At 54.9% G+C, this 20813-nt stretch overlaps 1 protein-coding gene across 2 annotated transcripts in view; it reads left to right on the top strand.

The window, feature by feature from the left end:
* The window catches only part of SPOCK2 (SPARC (osteonectin), cwcv and kazal like domains proteoglycan 2), a 29646-nt gene extending 9639 nt beyond the window's left edge, over positions 1–20007 (top strand). The window contains exons 3-12 of one of the 2 annotated variants that reach the window (XM_033209425.1): positions 6540–6548; positions 6899–6944; positions 7189–7303; positions 9003–9117; positions 11131–11245; positions 11699–11818; positions 12318–12536; positions 14929–14991; positions 15887–16024; positions 16146–20007. In XM_033209425.1, coding sequence (XP_033065316.1) covers positions 6540–6548; positions 6899–6944; positions 7189–7303; positions 9003–9117; positions 11131–11245; positions 11699–11818; positions 12318–12536; positions 14929–14991; positions 15887–16024; positions 16146–16291 — 1086 coding nt within the window. In that variant the 3' untranslated portion in view covers positions 16292–20007. The remainder of the gene's footprint in view (positions 1–6539; positions 6549–6898; positions 6945–7188; positions 7304–9002; positions 9118–11130; positions 11246–11698; positions 11819–12317; positions 12537–14928; positions 14992–15886; positions 16025–16145) is intronic. The other variant, XM_033209426.1, reaches the window with a different exon arrangement.
* The last annotated feature ends 806 nt before the right edge of the window (positions 20008–20813 follow it).

Below are 20813 nucleotides of genomic sequence, written 5' to 3'. Positions count from 1 at the left end.
TGCTGCAAAGAAGCAGGTGGATCTTGACCCCGTAAGCCAGGGTCTGGAGGGCTGCTCTTCTTTGCTGATGCGCTGCTGGGTCCCAAGCTTCCCATCAGATGGAGAAGCTGGGAGAGATTGGGTTAATTCAAGCTGTGAAGTGAGCGGGTGATTTGGGTGCTAATTAAAATGACAGGAAGTAAACAGCACTTGGAAACACCCAGCATGTGCCCCCTAAGCCTGACTAGGCTTGCGCACTCACTGCTGTCTCCCCAGCTTGGCGCAGTGGGCACCGTCTCCATGGCAACTGAGCTGAGCTGCAGAGATCAAAGCTGGAGATGGGTTAGCTCCAAACCAGCCAAACCAGGGGTCGTGTGAAGGGGTTTCTGAAAAATGCCTGGAGAACGGGGGCCCCCAGGTATCTTCCCCTTCCACCGCCAGACCCTCCCCTCCTAACTGCAAAACTCCCTGCCTAGGGCTTGAAGCTGAGTTGGTGTGGTAGGAGAAACCACCTGTGGGCTGGGATTGGGCCTCCTGGGACCCACCCCTGGCCTGGGACTTTTTTCATCAGCTAACATTCATGGAGTACTGGTTAGGGGCACAGATTCTGGAATCACATTTCTGGGTGCAGCACTCTTCTCCTTTGCAATTGCTGTGTGACCCTGCATAAGTCACTTAACCTCTCTGAGCCTCAATTTTATCATCTGAGACATGGAGATAATAGTAGTGTTTCTTAGAGTTGTTGTGAAGAGGAAACAAGCCAATGAATGTAAAGTGTTTAGCATAATGCTTGCCACGTGGTAATTGCTGTAAAGATGTCAGCCGGTGTTAGGAGTGTGTGTTACTAGATGTTGGGCATAGAGAGAAGAAATTTACATGGTCTCTGCCCTCAAGGAGGGCATCCAAGGAACTGGCCATCTAACTAGGGCGGAGTGAGGCAGAGGCGACATTGCCTGGTGTCACTGGAGCAATGGTAGACTTCTGTGAGGCGCAGCTGGCCTGAAGGATAAGGAGTGGGGCTTGGGAAGATGATGGCTGAGCTGGGTTTTGGGAGATGAGTAGAAATTCTGGGGCTGATGTGAACTCACATTCCAGATGGCGAAGACTGTGCTGGCCATGCTGGAACCTTGCAGGAGGGACCTGGAGCCGGGGTAGCTAGGGAGAGATCAAGAGAAGATGGAATTTCTTCTGTAGATGACAGGGAACCCGTGAAGGGCTTTTAAAATATAATACTTATTATATTTTTTATTATTTTTAGAATTTATTTTATTTTATTATTTATATTTATTATGATTATGATTATGATTTTTCCCTTTATTACAAAGTAATATATGTTCATTGCAGAAATTTTGGGGAAAGTTGGGGAAAAGCAGAAAGATGTCAGAATTCTCTGTATTCCTACCCAGCAGAGGAAATGACTATTACCATTTTGGTATAAATCCTTTTCACCTACTCACTTTCTTTTTCCCCAAAATGAGATCAAACTGTATATTCAGTTTCAAGGAGGGAGAGACCGGGTCAGAATTGTGTTCTGGAAGGATCTGGGTGGCCACAGCCATGTGGAAGATGGTGGGAGGAGGGAGACCCTCGGGAGGTGCTGCAGTTGTTCGGGTTGGGGTGGTCCAGGCCAGTGGGTGGAGGGCAGGGAGGGCAGGCAAGAGGGATTTGGGAGGGGAAGGGGCAGGACGGTCTTTGGGTTGGCGAGGGTGGCACTGTGAGCCTGCTGCAGGAACAGGCCTGGAATGGGAAGCAGGAGCCTGGGTTCTCCTGGGACCAGCCTGTTCCTCAGCGCACCTTGTATTGCTTTGTGTGAGGCACCCTCGGAGGGAGGAAGAACAGCTGCTCTTTTTCATCCCAGAGGCCCTGTATTTGGGGTGAAGAGACCCAAGAACATCAGCAAAGTATTAGACATAAGCACAGAGCGGGAGGGACCTGAGGCCTCATGGCTGGCCCAGTGGTCTCTAAGCTGCCTGCCTAGAGCCGGCGCAGAAGCCTGCCCAAGCTGGGTCTTGCCCATGGGATTCCAGAAGTCTCGGGTAGCACGTGGGTGCTGGAAGATTTAAAAAGCTCCTCGGGGAAGGGCACGGTGCCTCATGCCTGTAACCCCAGTGCTTTGGGGGGCTGAGGCAGGAGGATCACTTGAGCCCAGGAGTTGGAGATCAGCCTGGGCAGCATATCAAGACCCTATCTCTATGAAAAAAACCACACCAAAAGTTAGACAGGCATGGTGGCACATGCCCGTGGTCCCAGGTACTTGCAAGGCAGGAGGATCACTTGAGCCTGGGAGTTTGAGGCTATAGTGAGCTATGATCGTGCCACTGCACTCCCGCCTGGGTGACAGAACAAGACCCTGTCTCAATAAATAAATAAAAATAAAGAGCTCCTCGGCTGATTCTAAGGCACAGTCACCACTGAGGTTCTCATGGCACAGTAAGGAAGTGACTGGTTTGAGGACATGCCATGGGCCAGGCTGAAAGTGGACTCCTGGTCCAATGCCCCTTCTATGTCCTGTCTCTACCTCCTCCTCCTCAGTGCAGACACTGGTCCTCTCTTAAGGAGAGATACTCTAACTTGTGGGGTGGGAGTGGGGGATGGGGAACCCTGGCTCATTTCCTCTTTTGTCTTGCGATCTCTGGCCAGTTGCTCTTCCTCTCTGAACCTTCGTTTTCTCCTTTCTTCTGGTGTTGATCCTGTTGGCTCTGACTACTTCATAGGACTGTGAAGATAAAAGGCAGACCCATCCAAATTCCTGGAGAGAACTTACTCTAAAAGCATCATGCAGGCTGGGCACAGTGGTTCACGCCTGTAATCTCAGCACCGTGGGAGGCTAAGGCAGGAGGATTGCCTGAGCCCAGGAGTTCAAGACCAGCCTGGGCAACATGGCAAGACCCCCATCTCTATTAAAAAAATGTTTTTTAATTAAAAGCTTTAATCATATAGATAGGTAGATAGATAAGCATATCTAAGCACCATGCAATACAAGCCATGGGCTCTTCGAAATCCCCATTTTCCGGGTGAGATTGGCAGCAGAGCCACCTGCCAGCACTCTCAGGTGTAGAACGGGGCCTCTATTTCCTGAGAAGCCCCAGGTGCCCTGATGAGACCATTTCTCACAACTGCTAATGAGCCCACTGGGGTGCCAGAAATAGATAACGCTGCACGGAAAGGCATTATTCGCACTTGCCAACAAACACCTTCTTTTCAGCTTAAAGGTGGCACCAGCCCACACCTGGCCTCAGGGGCCCCTCAGTGCGTCCCTGGGTTTTGCCCTCAGAGTGGCCACTCCCAAGTTGTCCACAGGACTTCCTCATCCTTCCTCCCCGAAGACCCCCTAGGGGACTCTCCTCACACCGCCTATGGTCTCTGCTGTCCCCGTGGTGGCCTCTCCCTCTCCACTTTTTCAGGGTTCCTCATGTGGCATCTCTGTCCCCCATTTCCCCACCCACAGTCCGGGGCCTTTTCAGCTTTGATTTGTTAAGTGCTTCTTGGATCCCAGGCACCCCACAGGTGCCATCTGCTTTAATCTCTGAGTAGTCCTGTGAGGCACTGAGCCCCTTGAGGTCGGGTGCTCGCCCAAGGTGTGCTGGTCAGGGGAAGCCTGGGGATCTGCAGGACCCCAGGGCCCTGCTCTCCTCGTCCCTCTCTGGCTGGCTGTCTTTGTTCTCCTGGGAGGGAGGGTCCTGGAATCCAGATCCACCGGGGCCCCTCCATCCCTCCCGCCCAGCCTGGCCACAGCAGAGGCAAAAAGCCGAGGCTGGAACCTGGGGCAGTGCTTTGCACAGAAGGGGCTGCCTCCCTGCCAACTGAGTCAGGAGGGGAGTGGGGGATGGTGGAGCTGCTGGGGAAGTCCCTTTCTTAGAACTCCCACCCCATCCCCACTTTCCCCCAAATTTCTAATCAGAAATTCTTGGTCTTGATCTTTGAGAATCCACTGTGTACTGAGTCCCAAAGATTCCACTCACAGCCTGGCTGGAGGTTAAGGCAGCAGGGTTGGGCCAGAGGATGGAAGTATCAGGGGCCTCAGATGACGCTCAGAGGCTGGAGGTGCCTTCCGTACTCCCACTCTGGGCAGGTGGGTTATGGGCACACAGATCTTGTTGGTTGAGGGCAGGTATGGTTGAGGGCTCATACCTCCCTCCCAGAACCCAGCCATTTCCTGTCACCTGCACAGTCTTGTCCCCACCCCTGCCCCAGGGGATGATGGGTACAGATGGGCAGACCCCAGCTGATGGAGACCAGTTGCCACTTTTGCCCCAACCCTTGTCATCATGGCCTCAGCAGCTGTACCTCTCTTGGCTTCCCTCCATCTCCTGTGGGGTGGACCCCCAGCAGAGGACCCCTGCACCCCGAGGAGCTCCTGGAGAAGGCTTCATTGGTGTTAGCAAATGAGGGAAGTGGTGCCTGCAGCCTCCGCAGAAGCTTGCCCAGGGGCTCAGGAGCGCTCAGGTCAAGTCCCAGGGATGGGGTGGGTGTGAGGCCAGGTGTCCCGCAGGCTCCCAGGAAGCACCCCTGCAGCCTTCCTCTGTCTGCTCCTGGGCCCAGGGGCTGCGGGACTCTTGGCTGCTGGGACAGGTATGTGTGGGCCAGGTGTGGGCCGAGCAGAGGGGTGGGGAAGAGGCTCAGTGAGAGAGACAGAGGAGAGAGGGACACAGGAACACACGGGGACGCAGGTGAAAGCAAGAGAAAGAAGGAGAGAGAGGGAGAGAGCCGGCCTGGGCCCTCACGGGAGCAGTTTGTGGTCCTCCCACCCTCTCCCTCCTTCCTGTCTCCTGCTGCCTCCTTCTCGCACTGCGGAAGAGGCAGGAAGGCCAGCCTGAGGGAGAGCCTCGAGTGCGAAACTGGAGGCTGCTCACAGAGTGGGTTTTGTCACCTCGTTTCTGGATAAAAACCATCTGGCACTGGGTGAACAGTGTCCTTGTTAGTGTCCTTGTTTTCCTACTGTAGCTACACACGTGTGTGCATATGTCCACCTGTGCATAAATGAAGATGTGCATACACACAAATGCGCCTGCACACACACGCTACATAGTACAGACCTGTGAGTGTGCATGGGTGCACCTGGGTCTGCATAAATGCACACACGCACAGAAGCATGCACTCGGATCTATGCCTGTGCACACCGCGTCTTTCTCGGTGATGATGCCAAGTGCTTGCTCGGGTCTGGCCCCTTCTGGCCTTTGTCCAGGAGGCCTCACCCTGCCTACTCTGATGCTTGCCAGCTTCCGGGGGAGGCTTCAGAAGCCTGAAGGCCTTGGGATTTCAAAGCCCTTTAGGAACCGTTCTGTGTGCCCACTGCTGCATGCATGTGGGTGCCCTTTGGTGCCATGGCCCCATGTGTTTTCCCCCCAGACCTGACAGCTCTGCTCACCCCTGCACAGCTCCGTTCCTTTGGGCTAGGGCAGAACTCAGGATGAAGGGGGCAGCTGCGCGTGACTTCTCATGCCCTTCTCCCCCCCAGCTCCTAGAACCCCTCCTGGAGCCCCATGCAGAGGAAGTGGGCAGCTGGTCCTTGTAACTGCCCGCCTCCAGGCCTGGGAAGCCCCCTCCTTGCCTGCCTGGCAGAGCTTCCACCAGGAGTGCCCTGGGACGGTTTGGTTTTTTTTAGCAACTGTCTCTGCCCTGTAGGGGAAAGGGAGGAAGCCAGATAAGTTGAGTGTTCTTACCAGGGAGCTGGGTTGGGTGGGAGGTGCTCTGCCTCTGGCCACTCTGTGGTCCATGGCCCAAGAGGTCCCTGCAGCCAGAGCAGGGTGAGAAGGTCTCCCTTGTGTCTTAGGCCTCAGAGAGTGTGTTGTAGCAAGAAGAGTGGCCTGTGCTGGGTGTCGGGAGACCGGGGTTCTGTGACATGAGGACCTGGGTCAGGTCATCTCCTGTCTCTGGGCTTTCTCCTGCACAAAGAGGGGGCTAGACCAGGTGACCTCGTAGGACCCTTTCTGGGTCCTCTGCCTCCGAGGATTTGAAGCTGAACTGTGATAACTGGGGAAACCTCATCACAGGCATGGCCTCCCCACTCACTCCGTGTACCAGCTGAGCTCTGTAGAGAAGTGAGACCTTGAGCAAAAAGCATCCCTTTGCAGCCTGGATGAGAGGGCCTTCCTCCCGCCTCACTCACAGGGTGGGCAGAGGTCAGGAGAGGGGACTGACAAGGGAGGGCCCTTGGCAGGAGACAGACAGTGCACCGTTTCTCAGGCAGTTTCTGGGACACCCAGGGCACAGGCATGAGAAGCTCTGTTCTCGTGCAGTGTGGGCCCCTGGGACATCTGTCTTGGTGGTGGGGCTGGGAATGGAGTGGGGGGTGCCCCACCCTCTCAAAGAAAAAGCCTCTTCTTCTCCTAAGGCCAGTCTTAAGCTCTGTGGTGAAGACATAAGAATACTGGCCTCCTATTGGGGTTCCTGGGGGTCAGAGGAACACAGCCATCAAAGGCCATTGCTCAGCACCCATGGCCACATGATGAGGGGGGGACTCCAGAAACACCAGAGGGCCTCACACTGATATCCCCATCTTTCTCCCTTTCTCCTCCTGCTCCGTTTTCCGTGGCCTGTGGCTGTTCCCTGATCTCCAGGAAGTGGAGGTGAGTACTGCCGAGGGGCCCAGTCTGTGTGGTCTCTGCAGAGCACACCCCCTCCCCTCCTGTCCCTCCACACCCTCACTCTGACTTGCCTTCCCTGCCAGCCTCCAGTGTGGTGTGGGGGCAATAAGGAGCTCACGGGAGAGGCTGGAAAGGATTCTAGACATGGGTTTACAGAGATGGAGGTGTGGGGAAGGCAGCTGGTAGGGCCTGGGTGGACAGGAGTCAGCCACCAGGATGACGGCCATTGGCACATGGCATCGCTGGCCCGGCCTCTCCTTGGCCCCGCAGTTGAACCTCTGGGATATGGATCTTAGCCCTTCCCTTCTCCCTTGTCCCTCTCTGTCCTCTAGGACGACTACATCAAGAGCTGGGAGGACAATCAGCAAGGAGATGAAGGTAACATGACTCTCCGGGCGGGGGAAGATGACTGACAAGTGTGAAGACTTGAGACCAGAGGGCAAGCCCTGACCCCGCTTGGAGGCTCCTTGAGCAGCCAGGCCCCGGTGGGGATGGGACTCCTGAGCTCAGGAGCTCTGGTTATCAAGGGCTGCTGGAGGGAGAGGACTCCCAGCTCAGAAGCGGGGCTGGAGGTTCTTGGGTTCTCCCAGGTGACCTGTGTCCTGACTCTGTGCCCCTGTAGCCCTGGACACCACCAAGGACCCCTGCCAGAAGGTGAAGTGCAGCCGCCACAAAGTGTGCATCGCCCAGGGCTACCAGCGGGCCATGTGCATCAGTCGCAAGAAGCTGGAGCACAGGTGAGGGGTTTGGGGAGGTGGGAGCCCTGGAGGGAGTGTGTTCAAAGAGCAAGGGCTCAACTGACCCTCTCCTTATGAATTAGCCATCTACTGCTGTGAAATAAATTATAAAACTTAGTGCTTAAAACAGCAAATATGTATTATCTCACATCATTTCTGAGGGTTGGAATCCAGAAGTTGTTCTCTTAGATGGTTCTGGCTCGGGGTCTGGCTCGGGGTCTGTCTTGAAGTTATAATCAAGGTGCTGGCTGGGGCTGTTTCATCTGAAAGCTTGTCAGGGGCTAGAGGATCCACTTCCAAGCTCGCTCTTATGCTCTTGGTGGGAGACCTCAGTTCCTGGTCATGTGGACCCCTCCATAGGGATGCTTGAGTGTCCTTACAACATGGCGGCTGCCTTCACCTAAAGTAAGTCATTCAAGAGATTAGTGAGGAGAAAGTCACACCATATAGGAACAATTACCAAACACTGTGGGATCCAGGGAAAGTCACATCTCCTTTTTGGGCCTTGATGTAGTATCTCTAAGACAAATAGGTTAGACTAGATAATTTGAGGTTCCTTTCAGCTTTGACATGCAGTGACTTCATGAAATATTTAAGGTGGTAGCTTGTGAGAGGTTGTAGCTTGCAGAGGAGAAAGGAGTGAGGGACATTTAAGGAAGCCTTAGCTCCAGCTGGGTGTGGTGGCTCACACCTGTAATCCCAACACTTTGGGAAGCCGAGGTGGGTGGATCACCTAAGGTCAGGAGTTCGAGACCAGCCTGACCAATATGATGAAACCCTGTCTCTACTAAAAATACAAAATTAGCTGGGCATGGTCGCTTGTGCCTGTAGTCCCAGCTACTCGGGAGGCTGAGACAGGAGAATTGCTTGAACCTGGGAGGCTGAGCCAAGATCATGCCACTGCACTCCAGCCTGGGTGACAGAGTGAGACTCCATCTCAAAAAAAAAAAAAAAAAAAAAAAAAGGAAGTCTTAGCTCTAGCCAAGGACAAGGCTCTGTCTGGCTTCAAGACCCTGGAAAAGGTTCCAGTTCCCTCCCTTCTCTCCTGAATCACAGAAGATGAAAGATGGAGTTGCAGTCTTAGAAGGCTGCAGGGGCATGGCCAGTAATGTAATGCATGAAGAGTGGTTTTTTCATGGGCCGCTCTGTGGAGCACAGGCCTGGCAGCTCCTTCTTGGTCCTGGCCCATTATGTGGGAATGCAGGTCCAGGACTCCCACGTCTTCCGTTTTTCAAAGAAAGGCCAAGAATCCAGGTATTTATGTGAACTCTCCCATTTGGTAAATGTTAGTGCATAAATAACTCAATTAAAAAAAAAAAAAAAACCCTTGGTGGCCAACTATGGCCCAGAGGTCGTCAGTTTGCAACCTCAGATTTGGTCTGACCCCTTAAGTGAAGTGTGACTCCCTTTTACCTCTGGCTGTCAGACCTGGAGTTGCTACCTGAAGGCCCCATAGGACTCAGTGAAGCCTGGAAGAAGTGAAGCTGGGGGAATTTATGCCTTGCCCAGTTGGTTCAACCCTCTGAGCTGGAGGAAGATCTGGCAGCAGCGTGGGGAGGGTGGGCAGGGGCAGGAAGGGGCTGATCTGCTGGAGGTTGCTGCTGCCTTCCTGTTGGAACAGGTCTCCTCAGCCCTCCCTTCCCCTGCTCCTTCCTCACTGTCACCTCCACCCTGGTGTGCTCCCCACCCTCTCCTGTAGGATCAAGCAGCCGACCGTGAAACTCCATGGAAACAAAGACTCCATCTGCAAGCCCTGCCACATGGCCCAGCTTGCCTCTGTCTGCGGCTCAGATGGCCACACGTACAGCTCTGTGGTGAGGAGCCCTGGCCCCAGGTAGGGTGGGGGTGGAGTCACCCGAGGCCACAGGAAGCAGAAAGGATGACCCAGCTGGGGCCTCCCAAGGGGTTTCCAGGACTGAGGTGGGGCCAGATGGCAAGGTCAGTGCGTTCAATGCAGCCAGCCATACTGGGGCCACCTGCAGCCCTGGCTGGGACTACCTGAGAGTTGGAGCCAGACCCTGTCTGTACCTGACCTCGGATAGGTGCAGGTAGGGAGTGGGGCCTGAAAGAGACTCTGCGGTCAGGTAACTGCAAGTCAAAGGAACTGAGGGAAGCCTCAGCCAAGTGTCCATGGGTGAGGAAGAAGGAGCTCTGGCATCCAATTGTTAGAGGGTGAAGAAGAGGATTTCCACAGGGAGGCACCAGTGTTCACCAGTGAGCAGGGGCCTTCTGGGGCAGCAGGAAATAATCCTCCATAAGAAGGTGATGGAAGAAGGAATTGACTGGGAGAATGAATTTGCACCTTATGGGGATTTTTGTGAGGATTTCAGGAGACAATATTTGAGAAAGCATTTAAAAAATTTTAGGCTGGTCATGGTGGCTCACGCCTGTAATCTCAGCACTTTGGGAGGCTGAGACAGGTGGATTGCTTGAGTCCAGGAGTGTGAGACCAGGCTGAGCAACATAGTGAGACCCTGTCTCTACAAAAAATATAAAAATTAGCTGGGTGTGGTTGCATATGCCTGTGATTCCAGCTATTTGAGAGGCTGAGGTGGAGGCCAGGAGTTCGAGGCTGCAGTGAGCCATGATTGCACCAGCCTGGGCGACAGAGTGAGACCTTGTCTCAAAAAAAAAAAAAAAAAGGAACATAGAAATGCAGATGCTGATTACGAATGTTTTTACTGGCAACAAGGAGTCAGGAATTGCTTGGTTTGGGAGGGCACTGACAGCTGGCTTGGGGTGGATGCCAGGGCTGAGGGGCCTTCCTGGAGTGAGATGCAGATTTCAGTCACCCGCTGTGGGTGATGATTGACGTTGCTGCGGGGATGAGGTCACCAGGGAGAAGAAAGGGAGGAGAGAGAGAGAGAGAGAGAATGAGCAAGAGACCAGGGCAGAGGCTGTATTTAGGAGGTGGGAGGGGTGCAGAGGAGCTGGCAGAGCTGGCAGGGGGAGGAGGAGAAGAAGAGGAGCTAGTGTCCCACAACCCAAGGCCAGGGCGAGGTCTGGGCAGGACGCTGCAGTGCGGCCCGGTTCGGGGATCACGCTGTTCTTTAGGGAGGTGGAGGTCGGCAGGAAATCTGGCTTTCACCCCGGCCCATGGCCTTGGGCAAGTCACTGGGCCTCTCTGCGCCTTGCTGTTCTCTGCTGAGCAGGAGAAACCCAAGCCTCCCAAGTGAGACAATGTTGTCGAGTGCTGTGATGACCCGCTTCCCATTAGCAGCCACCCCATGAGAAGAAAGAGATATGACCAGGAGAAAAGGCTTTCATGACGAGGAGTGCATGAGCCCCTCTCAGAACCTGGCTTTAGCAGGTAGCCGTGGCAGAAGCAGTTCTCAGCGAAGGCCAAGGAATTGTTAGATGCTCCATAGGCGGTGCTGTGTCTTCTCAGGAGAGCTGAGAAAAGCCCACTGGGGTGACTCTGCAGAGATCACTGAGGGAAGGGCTGATGGCTGATTACACAGGGACCAAGGAACAGGCCATGAGAACCAGGGGGAGTGACAGACAGCTAACACAGGGGAGGGGCAACAGGGGCAGGGAGGGAAGGGGAGATGGGTGTCCTGGGAGGGACAAATCCTCAGAGAGGGCCGAGCAGGTTCATGGGAGCCTACATGGCTAGGACCAGCTCTGGACCCCTCTTCCCGGGCCCTGCCTCTCTCCACTGTGCACCTCGGTCTGCAGAGGGACCAAGAGGGGCCCTTCAGGCTGTTCATGGGTGCTCCATGGGGGGAGGCAGATGAGGCTGCCATGGGAGGCTTGAGGGTGTCCCCAGTTGTGGGGACCCCTGGGGTAAGCCCTCAGTCCCCTGTCCCACCTTTCCCTGTGTGCAGTGTAAGCTGGAGCAACAGGCATGCCTGAGCAACAAGCAGCTGGTGGTGCGATGCGAGGGCCCCTGCCCCTGCCCCACGGAGCAGGCGGCCACCTCCACTGCCGATGGCAAACCAGGTGAGGAGAGCACTGGGCCACCAGGCTGGGGGCACTGCAGGGCCACCTGGCACCTCCTTCAGGACTCTAGGATGGTAGAAGAGGTGTGCGGAGCAAGAGGGAAGTGGCAAAAATGCAGAAAGGCTTGAGGGAGCTGTGAGGTCAGAGGTCCAGGTTAACACAGAGCAGGAGGCTTGGGCTCAGCCCTTGTTTCTCCCCTGGGTGCCTGGAAGGTGGGCAGAGGGAGGGACTCAGCCACAGATAATCTGGGCTGTGTGTTTTTCATGCTAGGAAGGAGTAGGTGGTGGGAGATGGGAGAGGACTCAAGAGGAAGTCCAATTTCCACCTTCCCTTCTGCTGCTGCCTCCCTGACCCCTGCTCAGCCTCCTGGCCTGTAGGGCAGGATCCCAGACTGAGATGGAGCCTGCTGCTCCACTGCACATTCACCCTCCGTGCTTTCTCTCTGTTCTGCAGAGACTTGCACCGGTCAGGACCTGGCTGACCTGGGAGATCGGCTGCGGGACTGGTTCCAGCTCCTTCATGAGAACTCCAAGCAGAATGGCTCAGCCAGCAGTGCAGCCAGCCCGGCCAGCGGTAGGAAGCTTGCTGCTCTGCCTGGAGGAGGGAGGGAGATAGGGAAGGGGCTGAGGACACAGGTGTATGCTGAGCCAGCCCGCCCTTGCTCCTTCCTGCCGGACTCTGGGTCCTACCCAGAAGGTTCTGGCTCCAAAAGAACCTTCACCCCAAAGAAGTCGACTTCCACCAGAGCAGGAGGGATACTGGTTAGCTAGTAGGAAGAACTTAACATGGGTGGAGGGAGCTTAAACCCTGACATGGGTAGCCCAGGGAAAGCAGGAATTCTTTTCCCTGAAGGGCTTTCAGAACAGGGTTTTGAATGGTTCAGGCATAGTCCTATGTGAAGGTGAAAGGAAGAACCTTTGGCCATTCTCGAGTTTCTCAATGCCATGGTTAGATTCCAAGCTGCCCGGACCCAGATCAGAGGGCTGGGGCTGATGGTGAGGTGGAGGGATGGAGGGCTGGAGGAACGACTGAAGAGCTAGCTGAAGCGTGCCTGAACCTGGTCTTTTCCCAGGGCTGGACAAGAGCCTGGGGGCCAGCTGCAAGGACTCCATTGGCTGGATGTTCTCCAAGTTGGACACCAGTGCCGACCTCTTCCTGGACCAGACGGAGCTGGCTGCCATCAACCTGGACAAGTACGAGGTCTGCATCCGTCCCTTCTTCAACTCCTGTGACACCTACAAGGATGGCCGGGTCTCCACTGCTGAGTGGTGCTTCTGCTTCTGGAGGGAGAGTGAGTGTGACCCCTCTCCCAGGTCCCTGCCTCACCCGTGTGGGCTCTGCCTGAAGTTCCAGGCTCTCTTGGGAAGTCAGAGTGGCTCTTTCTTGGCTACGTCCCCAAACCCAGCACTTTCCCAGCTTGCCCACTTCCTGTACTCCCTCAGGGCTTCATCCTTTAAGACCTGGGGAAGCCAACACTTTCAGCTCCCTTACTTGGCAGGCTCCCATACGGATCCAGATTTTGTGGGTCCTGATGCTTATATACTTTTGGAGATCTTCTTTAAGAAAGAGTTAAAAAAAAATCCCAGCATTTTGGGAGGCCAAGGTGGGAGGATCATGTGACCCCGGGAGTTGGAGACCAGCCCAAACAATACAGGGAGACCTCATCTCTATGAAGAAGAAGAAGAAAAAAAAATAGCCAGGCGTGGTGGCATGCGTTTGTGGTCCCTGCCACTTAAGAGGCCAAGGTGGCAGGATCGCTTGAGCCTAGGAGGTTGAGGCTACAGTGAGCTGAGATTGTGCCACTGCACCCCAGCCTGAGCAACAGAGCAAGAACCTGTCTCAAAAAAAAAAAAAAAAAAAAAGGAAAGAAAGAGTATGAAAAATTACAAATGTAAACTTTCTGGGGTCCCTCAGAGGGCTTGGGAAAGGGCTACATAAGTGAGGGTCTTAGAGCTGAAGATGCATTTGCTTCTCGGTGATTCTTCTTTTGGGCATATCTTACATTTTGTGCCACCAAATAAGTGATTACATACGTTGTCATCAACCTTAGAGATGTGATGAAATTTCTCAGCTGAATATACCTGAAGCCAGAGCTTTCAAACCAGAGTCCTCTCTGGAAAGACTGAGGTCCCCAGGGCTCACCTGACCTGTGCGGCCGGAGCTGGGGAAGCCCTGGTGTTCCTCGCTGGATGGTTCTCCCCATCTTGGTGGGGGATCGGCAGTCAGGGCCCAAAGCTTCAGCCCAAGCCCCACCATACGCTAGTCAGGGATCCCCGGCAAGTGACCACATCTTTCTAAGTTCTGCTTCTTCATCTGCATCAGGAAATAACAATACCTATCTTGGAGCCTGTTGTGAGGATGTGCCAAGAAAATCTGTGCAGAGCACCGTGTAATTCACAAATCCCTCTGCAAATGCGTGTATTGTGATCTGTTTCAACACTGACTGCCCAGCCCTCCCGTGACCTGTGTCACTCTAGCACTTTGACTTTCTGGGCCTTTGAAGGCCATTCCATCCATTCTATACAGCAGCTTTCTTGGGCAGGAGGAGGCTGGGAACTGTCCTCATTTTACAACCAGGCAGGCTTCCAGCTTGGAGAGGTGGGGACTTCCCAAGGTCGCAGACAAGTTAGAGGCTGGCTGCCAGTTACAGTCATGCGTCACTTAACGAGGGGGATACATTCTGAGAAATGCATCGTTAGGTGATTTCCTCACTGTGCAAGCATCACAGGAGTGCTTCCACAGACCCCGGTGGTGCGGCCTCCTGTGCACCTGGCCCATTGCTCCCAGGCTACAGCCTGTGCAGCATGTTATGTGCTGAATACTGCAGACACATAACATGTAACACATAAATGCTTACCATTGTAACACAATGGTAAGCATTTGTGCATCTAAACATAGCTAAACATAGACTGGACGTGGTGGCTCATTTCTGTAATCCCAGCACTTTGGGAGGCCGAGGAAGGTGGATCACCTGAGGTCAGGAGTTTGAGACCAGCCTGGCCAACTTGGTGAAATCCCGTCTCTACTAAAAAGACAAAAATTAGCCAGGTATGGTGGCGGGCGCCTGTAATCCCAGCTACTTGGGAGGCTGAGGCAGGAGAATCACTTGAACCTGGGAGGCAGAGGTTGCAGTGAGCCGAGATCGCGCCATTGCACTCCAGCCTGGGAGACAAGAGCAAAAGTCCATCTCAAAAAATAAAATAAAATAAAGAGCTAAAAACAGAAAAGGTACAGTAAAAATAGTGTTGTAATCCTATGGGACCACCATCCATTGTTGACTGAAGTGTTGTCATGTAGCGTGTGGCTGTATTTTCAGGCCTGGGAGTTCTCTCTAACATTCCCTCTAGCATTACGTTCCCCTGGGGTCTCTCACCTTTGGGTGTCTATGTGTTCACCCCACCTCCTCTTCTGAATCCTGTTACTCCTCTCGTGGGTCCCTAGGACTTCTTGGGGAGCCTCAGGTCATCCACAGCTGTGGGATGAGCTCCCCTAATTAGAGACTGGGTGTTTTCATGCCACAGAGCTCCTCTGCTTCCCACCCCTGCTGTGGGGTGGCCCTGTGTCGGAAACGGGGTGTTTTCATCTTGCAGAGCCCCTGCCTGGGTCTCTAAGCCTTGAAGGGCTCGGTGCATCCCCCCAGCACCAGGGGGCAGCTCCATCAGAGACTGCTTCTCTCCCCACAGAGCCCCCCTGCCTGGCAGAGCTGGAGCGCGTCCAGATCCAGGAGGCTGCCAAGAAGAAGCCAGGTGAGGGTCTAGACCAGGCACTCAGAGGAGGAGGTGGGGACGGCTTCCTGGGTTCGTCTGAGACCCAGTGGCTCAAGCCTTGGGCCTCATGGCAGACATGGAGCCCAGAGGAGGCCCTGGCCTAGGAAGACAGGAGAGGGATGCCCCCTTCCTGTGTCTATCTTTGTGGGGGGCAGGGCCTCCCAATCCACCCCAGAAAAGCGTGTTTTAGGCACTAATTTTATGCCCATCCATGCCGGAGCTAGAGTTTGGGATACAGAAGGACCCTGGAACCCTCCATTGAGTTCAGTTTCCTTCAGCAAGCATGTGACTAGTGTTTGAGTGAGGCGGCTCCCTGAGAGACACTCCCTCATATACTCCATAAACACCTGGGGGCCTTCTCCAGCGATACAACAGCAACAGACCCAGCTCAGAGCAGACGGCAAGACAGACGCACTCCTCGGCCTCATAACCCTTTAGCTTGGGCCAGTCAGGAAACACACAACACACAAATGGACACACCAAAAAGATAGAACTAGCAGTGTGACCTGTACACAGGCGCCCAGGACCTTCAGCTGCGGGGCCTACAGGAAAGCAAGTGGGCCCTGGAGGCAGGTCAGACTCCGAGTGGCTGGGAGGAGAAGGCTGGGCTTTCCTGGCAGGGCACAGCCAGGCTGGAGGAACTGTGGGAGGATAGAGAGTGTCGAACCTGGTGAAGTCAGACTGGCTGTCCTACAAGATCTGGGCCACAGAGTCAGGGAAACCGATGGGGTGGCTGGGAGCTGGCACAGGGGCTGAGTAGTGGTTCAAGGAAGCGGGTTTCCTCATCTCCAGCGAGTAGAGCCGGAGGTCACCTCTCTGAGGGGCCCACAGCCCGGGTCCCTGCTCTGACCCTGCCTGGCCCCATCTCATTCAGGCATCTTCATCCCAAGCTGCGACGAGGATGGCTACTACCGGAAGATGCAGTGTGACCAGAGCAGCGGCGACTGCTGGTGTGTGGACCAGCTGGGCCTGGAGCTGACTGGCACCCGCACGCATGGGAGCCCCGACTGCGGTACGGGCTGGGCGGCTCGGGGCCTGCTGGGGGCCCGGGCCTGGGGGGCCCTTGTCGTAGGATGCCAGGTGGGGGCGTACCAGAAGCTCCCTCACCCCCTGTTGGCTTGGTCCCCTCACAGATGACATCGTGGGCTTCTCGGGTGACTTTGGGAGCGGTGTTGGCTGGGAGGACGAGGAGGAGAAGGAGACGGAGGAAGCAGGCGAGGAGGCCGAGGAGGAGGAGGGCGAGGCAGGCGAGGCTGACGACGGGGGCTACATCTGGTAGATGCCCTCAGGAGCCGGCGGCCGGAAGGGACTCAACAGCAGAGCTCTGAGCAGCAGCAGGCAGCTTCGAGAACGGATCCGGAAATGCAGTCAGAAGGACCCTGCTCCACCCGGGGGGACCGGGAGTGTGAGTGTGCATGGCATGAGTGTGGCACAGATGGCTGGGATGGGTGACAGTGTGAGTTCGTGTGTGCGTGCGTGTGTGTATGTGTGCGTGTGTGTGTGGCATGTGCTGACAAATGTGTCCTTGAGCCACACTGCTCCTGGCAGAGTGAGTCACCCAAAGGCTGCTTTGGCCTCCTTGTAGCTGTTTTCTTTCCTTTTGTTGTTGGTTTTAAAATACATTCACACACAAACACAAATTGACAGGTCAAAATCCATGAAATGAGATGCCCCCAGCCGCGTCCCCCAGCCCAGCCCTGACCCCTTGGGTTCCTACCCTGGCTCGACCGGCCCTTGCCTGCCCTTCTGCCTCTTGCTTCTGAAGTCAAGCTCTGGCCTGCGAGCCTGTCCCCATTGCAAAGGGGAGGGAGGGCAGGGAGCTGTCTACCGGCTGAGGTCCTCCCAAAACTGGGCCGATGTGGTGTGACATCCCCACCAGCCTCAGATGAGACGGGCCAGGACGCCCAGCCACAGCAAGCCCTGTCCCTTTGCTGATCCCCAAGCACTAGAGAAACTCTCCTAACCCAAGGCAGAGTGATGAAGGTGGTGGCGAGGAGGAGGAGGAGGGCAGCAGCTGAGAGGCCGGGGACAGGGTACCTTGCTAGGCTGTCCAAGGTCTGTCTCAGGGGGCCCAGGTGGTGCGGGTAGAACAGGGTGGGGAGAGGGGTCGGCTCAGCAGGAGGAGGCTGTGGCTGCAGAGACTGGAGGAGCTTTTAGGAGTTGAGAAGGGGCAGCTCTAAATCCCAGACCCTGGAATAGCCTGTCCCTTTTCTCTGGGTCTCGTGTTGGAGCCATGGTCTGGGCTGCTCTCTTGGGGACACTGGGCGGTGGTTACAGAGTTGACCTTTGCCTGGCTCCCCGTTGGTGCAGCCCATCCCATGGGGTGCGGCTCCTGCCTTCATCCCCCTTGCTGGGTCCCCTCGTCCACTTGAGGGCGCCTGAGGGCCAGCAGCAGCAGGCGAGGAGCCTGGGTCTACGCTAGGGTTGTGTGTGCTCACCTCTTCCCTGACCCTTAACACTCCCATCCTGCCCAGACCAACAGAGAGACCTGTCCCTGAGACCCCAGAGAGAAGCAGCTGTCAAAGGCTGCAGCCTTCCCGCGCTCTGAGACCATGATCTTCCTCCTGCCAGGGGAGAGCCACCCACAGACCATGTCCAGCCCCACTCCCCTCAGCCCCCCGGGGTTTCCTTCTGGCCCCTCTGAAGATCCCCTAGGGTTGCCCCTGCAGAGGGGCTTCCCCAAGCTCTGTTTCGAAGCCTGCAGTATGGAAAAGTGAGAAGTCAGAGGGGACAGGACAGGTGCAGCTAGGCTCTGCGGCCACACCTCACACCTCGCTGTTCCCAACATCCCCTGAGCAGTGCAAGCTCATCTCGCCAGATGAGAAAAGGCCCCGTGCATTTCTTTTGCTTGTTTGTTGCTGTTTTCCCCCAGCCGTCAAGTTCTCCCCATGGAAGCAAATTCCTTAACACCTTTGGTGGAGAATTTCTTACCCAGACTTGGGGCTGTGATGCCCTTCAGTGCGAGAGAGCAGCGTGCATGTGTGTGCCTGTGTGTGGACCTGGGGGCCGTCTTGGTGGCCTGGGAGTGTGAGGAGGGGCCTCCTGTGTGCTGGGTGGGTGGCAGATGTGGGGTCAATGCGGTGAGGCTCTCTGGGTGAAGCTCCCAACCTGGCAGTCCCCAGCCTCCCAGCATCTGCGAGTGTCTGTTGGACTTTACAGAAGAGCCTCACCCTGTCTGCCTCTCACTCTGCCCTGGAATCAACATCTTCCGAGTCCTTCTTGAGGGAAATAGCAGAGCCCCACTTAGCCCCATAAACCGCTTCCCATTCCGCAGCCCAGTTCTGATTGTTGAGGTGTCGTGCCATTCCAGGTCCCCCAGCCCCTTCTTCCTCCTCTCCTCTCTCTGTCCTCCCCCTCCCCCTCCAGCCCCGGCTCAGTTCAGGGAAATGCTGTTCCACATCAGCCCTCTGCTTTCTGAGGCAGCCGCGCCTCTGACTCGGAGCTACTTGACACTTTGCTCTTGCTAGGATTGAAGTCTACCTGTCTCTTCCCTCTGCCCCAGCTGGAGTTCTGGAACTTTCCTACTGTGGGGGGGGGGGATTGTTAAGGATGCTGGGGGGCCTGGGAAGGGAAGGAATTCAGAGGAAGGGTGTTCCCTGTCCTCTTGTTGCTGCCCTCTGCTCCTGGGCACGTGCTCTCTCTGTCTCTGGGTCTTCTGACTGTACGCGTTTGTGTGTCCTTGTAAATATGTTTTAGGAAGAAAGCAAAAGGGATTGAACTAGCCTCTGGTAGGACTGCAGGGGTCCAGCCTTGCCTATCTCTGAAGCCTCTACACTGCTTTTTGCCCCACTGAGACTGGGCCCCTCAAAAGGTAGACAGAACAGCAGCTCCCAGTGGGGCTGAAGGTCGGCCTCCAAGTGGCTTCTTGTTAGACAAGGTGAAGGTTTCCTCATGAGCAAGGTTGCAGATTGGTCCTTCCTCAGCTCCTTGATTCATGCCCTTGACCAAGGGGCCTGCCACCCAGCCCCTCCAGCATCTCCTCGATGCCTCGCTTCTTCCTGCCCCCACTCCCCTGGCTTAGGCAGGTAAGGGAATTAGGGCCATGCTGGAAGAAGCTTAACCATGTGTTCAAAGAACGGTTTCTTGCTTGCTTGGTCCTGGAACTCCCCTTGGCTGCCCCAGGCCTCCTTGGCCCGTGGGTGCCGGGGGAGGTGGATGTCAGATCTAGTAGGTTGGAGCACAGAAAATAAATGTGCCTTGAGAGACCACTCAGAGAGGGTCCAAGGGTGATGGAGAAGGAAGCATGGCCTGAGAGCTTGGAAGGGAGGGGTGGTGGGTGGTGGCATCTTGACTGCCCCCTCTTGTCCCACACGTAGGGGGTGGTCACACCTCTTCACTCCAGCCTGTCTGGCTTCAGCCTTCCATGAGCTCCACCTGCTTCCAACTTCACCTTGGAGGGGGTGGGGTCTGTTGGCATCAACACGGGACCCTCTGCTTCACCAAAGCCCGAGCCCTCAGCTCTTGGGGAGAACGAATGGCTGAGCTTTGATTCCTGGGGTCCTTGAGAGGCTGCAGGCTGGCGGTAGTCCCAGGGGAGAGACACCACGGGTGCAGAAGGAGATCCAGACATCCCGGGGAAGTTCCCAGCGAGCAAACTGCTTTCCAACCTGAAGCCTGCTTAAACTGTGTGATGTGCAATAACCGAGCTTAGAGTTAGGAATTGTGTTCAAGTGCTTGGATTTCCGTCTGTAGATTTAAGTGCTGAAATCGTATCTCTCAGTAATTTTAGATGTCTTTAAAAAATCGAAAAACCAAGTGTTAGACTGTGTGTGTGCGTTGATGGGCACTCAAGCGTCCCGTGAGTCATCCAGCCATCCCTTTCCCCTGCACCCCCATCCTCTCACGTCCCGCCCCACCTCCACTTGGGGACGCTGCCTCGTGTCGTCTTTATCTGCCTATTACTCAGCCTAAGGAAACAAGTACACTCCACACATGCATAAAGGAAATCAAATGTTATTTTTAAGAAAATGGAAAATAAAAACTTTATAAACACCATCTGCTGGCAATACTCGGATTATTCTTACCCTTGATATTATTTTTCACAAAAACAGCATTTATGGCTGGGCGCGGTGGCTCACACCTATAATCCCAGCACTTTGGGAGGCTGAGGCACGACAATCCCTTGAGCACAGGAGTTTGAGACCGGCCGAGGCAACATAGCGAGACCCTGTATCTATCAAAAAAAAAAAATTGTTTTAAAAATTAGGCTGGGAAGAGGGGGCAGTGTGTGAGGCTAAGGATTGCTTGAACCTAGGAGGTTGAGGCTGCAGTGAGCTATGGTCGTGCCACTGCACTCCAGCCTGGGCAACAGAGGGAGACCATATCTCTAAAAAGATAAAAATACAGTACAGTACAATTCAGTGGCATTTAGTACATTCGTGTGTCGTATAGCCATCACCACAATCCAGCTCCAGAGCATTTTCATCCAGGGTGTGAGCTTTTCAAAGTCTTCAACCACCTCTTAGCAAATGGCTTGTGAGAAAGGTAAAACCAATTGAGACGGCGCTGTCAGTGGAGTACGTGAGTATCGGGCCCTTACGTGCTTGTCAGCGTTATGATTCTAATTTTTTAATTTCTTTTTGAGATGGAGTCTCGCTCTGTTGCCCAGGCTGGAGTGCAGTGATATGATCTTGGCTCACTGCAACCTCCACCTCCCAGGTTCAAGTGATTCTCCTGCCTCAGCCTCCCAAGTAGCTGGGACTACAGGCACCCACCACCATGCCTGACTAATTTTGTAATTTTAGTAGAGATGGGGTTCCACCATGTTGGCCAGACTGGTCTCAAACTCCTGACCTATAGTG

Source organism: Trachypithecus francoisi, unplaced genomic scaffold (genome assembly GCF_009764315.1).
Source record: "Trachypithecus francoisi isolate TF-2019V2 unplaced genomic scaffold, Tfra_2.0 Lachesis_group9, whole genome shotgun sequence".
Classification (NCBI taxonomy): Eukaryota; Metazoa; Chordata; class Mammalia; order Primates; family Cercopithecidae; genus Trachypithecus; species Trachypithecus francoisi.
Note: the sequence above shows the minus strand (reverse complement) of the source record. Positions and strands in the feature narration are given on the sequence as shown.